At 36.8% G+C, this 5,847-nt stretch overlaps 1 protein-coding gene across 1 annotated transcript; it reads left to right on the top strand.

Moving 5' to 3' along the window:
• Nucleotides 1-2,908: 2,908 nt before the first annotated feature.
• LOC135615363 (lecithin-cholesterol acyltransferase-like 1) lies at nt 2,909-4,800 on the top strand. The gene is made up of 2 exons (XM_065113721.1): nt 2,909-3,265; nt 3,726-4,800. The coding sequence occupies exons 1-2, from the start codon at nt 2,952-2,954 to the stop codon at nt 4,615-4,617; spliced, it is 1,206 nt and encodes a 401-aa protein (XP_064969793.1). The 5' UTR covers nt 2,909-2,951; the 3' UTR covers nt 4,618-4,800.
• The last annotated feature ends 1,047 nt before the right edge of the window (nt 4,801-5,847 follow it).

The raw sequence follows: 5,847 nt of genomic DNA, 5'->3' as shown, positions 1-5,847 counted from the left end.
TCATGTCACACGTGTCATCACTCATGTGATTGGCTTGGTGGGCACCTATGACTAGCATGGTATATCTGGTCCTTAAACTTGAGACACCAAGGATATCAAGTATAAGTACACCATTCTTTTATATCAAAATTATAGGTTTGGAAGTTTCAAATCTAGCACAATCGGTCATGGGGAGTGGCAATCAACCTTATGAGGGCTATTGAGTGTCGATAGAGGATCATCTACTCTTGGTGTCATGAGAGAATTATCTCGTGTGTTCTTGTTTTGACAAATCCCTAGCCATGGTCATTCGGATTGAGAGAGAAAGAGTTCTCCGGGAGAATCCAATTAGAGCGAGACTCGAGTAGAAACCGTATGGGTCTGATAGCACTATGCCCGGTATATAGTCTCTAGGATATTAGATGGATGATGGACTATATGTATATGATAATTGAGGACAAATATGATCCAAATGATTAGATTCCCTTGTATTATGTGGGGACAACAACGTAGTGGCCTAGTACGTCTGTATTCGATGAGTTGAGTGAATTATTATGAAAATATTTCACTGAGCCAAAAGGAGTTCTGACGGATATGACTAATGACCAGCTTAATATTGGGCCTAGAGGGTCACATACATATAATAGGCATTCCGCCGGAGCCTTTATCTTATTGGATATCTAATAAGCCCATGAATTATTGGATTCTATAGACGAGATCCAATAAAAGCCAATAAGTGATTATTAGATAGAGATCCACTAATTTAAGAGGCTTGACTAGTTGGATGAAAATCAAATACCCAATAGGGTAAGATCCATCTGAGTTAAGTTGATAGGGGGCCTTCTATAGATAGGAGAGAACCAAAGGCTCATAGGTTAGAGGCTTCTTGGTTGCCATCTCTTATTTTTCTCTTCCCTTCTCCTCTTGAGAGGGCAGGTATGGAGATTTAGGCATCGATTTGAGGAGTATCGTCGTAGCCTTTCTATGTGGATCATCGCTAGAGAGGATGGCGCTTGACCAATTTCATCCTTTCCTATAAATCAGTAAAGATTCAAGGATATACGATCTCTCTAGGTAAAACATAACTATCTCATATGTGAATTTAAGTTTCACAGGTTTTTGCATACTAATCTTCGTACGACGACGAACATCTTTTTGGAAAATTTGGATTTTTATTTTTTATTTTTTCACTATGCATGTGATGTTGCCCCTAGATTTTCCTATAATATTATATATTTTAAAAAATGTATGTGTTATTTTAGATACAAACAAAATATAATGGCTTAAGTAGTTCATGATTAAAGCTATAAGGGCTAAAATTAATTTTTTTTAAAACTTAATTATATATATCATTATATTAATAGTTTATTATGAGTCAACATGTCCTATAAGCAGACTCTAATGTCTATTAACTCATACTTGATTGAAGGAGCTTATATGCTATGTTTTTTAAAATATAAAAATTATTTTAGACACGAGTAAGTAATAAAGACTTAAGTAATATATGTTAAAAACAACAAGAGTTAAAATAAATCTTAACCCATATATATATATATATATATATATAATACTAAATTTTTTTTAGTAATGCAATTTTGGTTAGTTATAACTATCTCATTTTTGAAGTATTTATGTAATGCAAAGAACCTCTCATCACAAAGACCTTCACCGCATAAGATGGATGAAATTAGATAATTATCAAGTTTTGGTTACAAGATCTTCTAAAAACGATGTCAACGTTCAATGCTCGAGCATTTCTTATCCATAATGTATTTGATTTATTACCACGATGACCCTCCTTATAGAAGATGGGCAAAATTGGACACCATTTGGTGAAGTTTTGATCGGTTACAAGGTTTTCTTTTTGAGAAATAACAATACCTTACTTGTAAGAAATTTTATCGATAGATCAAAGTCAGCACTAAATGGTCCTTAATTTTGTTCAAGGATGATCTTCTAAAAAAAAAAAGATCATTTGGGTCAAAGTAAGTACTCAAGATTGAAATATTTATACTATTTCTGAAAAACCTTGTAATTTGATCAAAAACTACACTGACCGATATCCAATTTTGTCCAATCTCGTGCATCTTTTGCCGGAATATATTTGAGCAAACAATTCAAGAATGGGGATAGTTACGCTGGTTCAATAAAATCTAATAAATGCCCCTTAGTCAATCCAGCACCGTTTGAGTCTAGAAATCAACTTGGCTTTCTTTTTATTCATTTTCTGGAGTATATTGGTTCATCGAGATAAAAATATCGCTTTGCATGAATAATATGAAGTGGGACGTGATTTAGAAAAATCAAAAACTAAAAGCTTTTTTTTTATGAAAAAAAGATTGTTTGATCGACCACACAAGACTTTGACAAGGAAAAAATATTAATACAGCCAATCTCAAAATATTGAATACGTGCACTTAGGCATCTTTGACTATATTTCACTTAAAGTGGACAATGACACTTTGGAACCGAGTTCCACAACATGAATTGCTTTGAGTTCCTCTTCCTTCCTTTTTTTATCTTATCAGATGGGGTCACCCCACTAAGTATTGTTGTCTGATGAACAAGTAATTACGAAGCATATCAGCACTTTTCTTTTTTTGTAAAAAAATATTATTTGAGTGCTTACTTTTTTTTTTGGGTTAAATGGAGAACCATATATATTTGAAACCCGTGCAAGGTTGGAAAATTAGACGGTTGCAAGATTTGCCATCAAAAAAATATTGTAACATAATTAAAAAACAATAGAGGATAAGAAAAGAGAGAGATAGAAATTGAGGTGGATGCCTGATGGTCAAATTAAGGATATATTCAGAATTATGTTAGGCAAATCTGATATTTTCTTTTTTTTAATATATTTACTGTTTACGGATTTACAAGAAAAAAAAAGCAAGAAAAAGATGATTCGACGACAATAAGAGCAGCGGAGCAACGGAACATTGTTCCCGTGGGTCACCGACACTCACCGTCTCATGGCGGCCGGTCGTGAGCTCCACCCCCTCGTTTTGGTCCCCGGCCTGAGCGGAAACCAGCTCGAGGCCCGGCTGACGGAGGAGTACCGCCCGCCCCTGCCCGCCCTCCAAGCTCCGCAAGCCGCTGGCTGGTTCAGGATCTGGATGGACCGCTCCCTCCTCCTGGATTCCGCCGCCCAGCGATGCTTCGCCCACCAGCTGAGCCTCTTCTACGACCCCGACGCCGACGACTTCCGCAACGTGCCCGGCGTCGAAACCCGCGTCCCCTTCTTCGGCTCCACCGAGGGGTTACGATTCCTCGATCCCAACCGCAAGTAAGCAAAAGCCCCCCCTTCCTTCATCCTTCTTTCTTTCAAGGTTTGGGCCACTGATTGATCTACAGGATCAAGCAGTCCTCTGTTTTATTTCTTTTCTTCTTCATCTTCTTTTTGCACTGTTTCTATTTTACATTTGGGATCTGAAAACATGGTGCTATATTTTTCCTTTGATTTCAAGTAAGAAAATGACCATAATAATCAATAAAATTGACAATTTCTATTAGATTTTTTGCATATGTTACTCTTTCGAACTTTTTGGCCTCCAGCCAAATTATCCTAGCCTGGCACAAGGTTGACCAAATAAACTGCCCTTTCTGACCAAGAAATGAAGCACTGGTTGCAAATCATCCAAATATATTCTGTAATTGCAGATGCATTCTGAATGAGTGGTCTGATCTACTTTAGGATAATAATTTTGCATGATAAGCTAAGTCTTTTAACCATGACAAGTTTCCAGGGATTCTTCTATTTGCATGGATACCCTGGTGAAGTCCTTGGAAGAAATTGGGTACCAAGACAACCTCAACCTTTTCGGAGCACCTTACGATTTCCGATACAGCCTTGCCGGAGGAGGTCATCCATCAAAGGTGGCTACTCAATACCTTCAAGATCTTAGAGAGCTAGTTGAGCAGGCCAGCAAGATGAACGGAGACAAACCTGTGATCATTTTAACACACAGCTATGGTGGATTGCTCACCCTTCATCTCCTTAATCGCAATCCTTCATGGTGGCGCCGAAAGTTCATCAAGCACTTCATAGCACTGTCTGCACCGTGGGGAGGCATTGTCGTGGAAATGTTCATGTTCACCAGTGGAGACACAATAGGGATGCCTTTGGTGGACCCCTTAACAATAAGAGAACAATTCAGGAGAACAGAAAGCAACCTTTGGCTTCTGCCTTTCCCTAAAACATTTGGAAACAGACCGCTCGTCGTTACGAGAGACAGGAACTACTCGGCAACCAACATGGCAGAATTCCTGCAAGCAATTGGGTTCCAAGAGGGCGTAAAACCTTATGTATCTCGTATATTGCCGTTGCTAGAGGAGATGGCGGCGCCGGGAGTTCCAGTGACTTGCATTATAGGGGTTGGGGTGGACACTCCTGAAACATTTCTCTACAATGGTGAAGGAAAGTTTGACGAGCCTCCTGAGGTGGTTTCTGGTGATGGGGATGGGTTGGTGAATCTGGCTAGCTTATTGGCACTTGAATCAGAGTGGTCTGATGCTCCAGAACAAGAGCTCAAAGTCATCAAAATCCCAAATGCTACTCATGCTGGCATTCTCACCCAAGAATTTGCCGTAACAGAAATAATAAGACGAGTGTTGGATGTCAACTCTGTGCCTGCATGAATTGTTTCCTTGTTGAGGGATAACAAATATTTGTGCTTCTACAATTTATTGCCATTGGTTGGTAACATATATCGTTACATTCTGTCAGTTTTTAATGAAAGCTTCCAAGTTTGGAAACTCTTAGAAAAATTATTCCAAGTGTTAAACTTGAATAATGCATTCAACTATCTTTATTTCTATCAATTACATGAACTGTTATGTTTTAATTGGAGCAACTTTTGATTATGCAGGCAATGTTCATCATCCAACCATAATTTGGCACATGTACATCAACTAACAAAAATAGGCTTATGAGATGGACATCATAAATCATAAAAGAATATATTCTACAAATTATGAATGATTAGAAATTATTTTTCTAATAGCAAGAGATTATATCTTGAACTATACAAATAAGGATCCTTTCAACCATAACGTATATTCTCTCTCCTATTTCTAATATTGAGAATTTCACTTTCTCTATATATAAGTTGATTTGAGCGTTAGAGGAATCACAGTATCTTAATAACAATCTTTCCTTGAGAGAGTGCGTATATTCATCTGAACCTTATTATCATCTCGAAATTCGTGTTGTAGGACGATTCCTACTATGCATGATTTAAGGCCGAATCAAATCAAGTTGTCTCTATAATCGTTTTTGTAACTAACAATAAATAAACCACTCATAACAACTGTTTCCACAAATTCTACACTCAAAATAGGGACAGAAGCTGCCAGATTGCTTTATTTCCACAAACTCTACACTCAAAACATTCTGTCCCAACTTGCTTTATTTTCACAACCTCCACACTCCAAATCGGGACAGAAGGTCTCAGCTAGAAGCAACAAAAGATATGATTTCCATTCCAACTCCAATTTCAATCCACCGGTAAAAATAAACCTAACCTTCCTCGAAAAGTTATTGTCAAGAAAAAAAAAAAAAAAAGGAAAGACACATTGAATAGACAAATCATTAACGTAAAAATAGCAAATATCATTAGTATTTTATGTTTTAAATAATATTCAAAATACCTCTTACCAACCCTAATAGTACTTTTCTCGATAGGTACAATATTTTGGCTAATTACAGTATTTTGACTATTATAACAAAAATAATTTTAAACCTACCTAAAATTATTGTAAATGGTACAAATTTACGTTATGCATCTCTATTCAAAAAATCTTTATCTAATAAACTGGTATACCGTCATCAAATCTGAAAGCTATAATATCGAGATTATTTTTTTTCTC

Source organism: Musa acuminata, chromosome BXJ2-6 (assembly GCF_036884655.1).
Source record: "Musa acuminata AAA Group cultivar baxijiao chromosome BXJ2-6, Cavendish_Baxijiao_AAA, whole genome shotgun sequence".
In the NCBI taxonomy this organism is placed as follows: Eukaryota; Viridiplantae; Streptophyta; class Magnoliopsida; order Zingiberales; family Musaceae; genus Musa; species Musa acuminata.
Note: the sequence above shows the minus strand (reverse complement) of the source record. Positions and strands in the feature narration are given on the sequence as shown.

Coding starts and splice junctions, on each gene's coding strand:
- LOC135615363 (XM_065113721.1), top strand. CDS start 2,952: ATGGCGGCCGGTCGTGAGCTCCACCCCCTCGTTTTGGTCCCCGGCCTG. Junction 3,266..3,725: donor TTCCTCGATCCCAACCGCAA/GTAAGCAAAAGC, acceptor ACAAGTTTCCAG/GGATTCTTCTATTTGCATGG.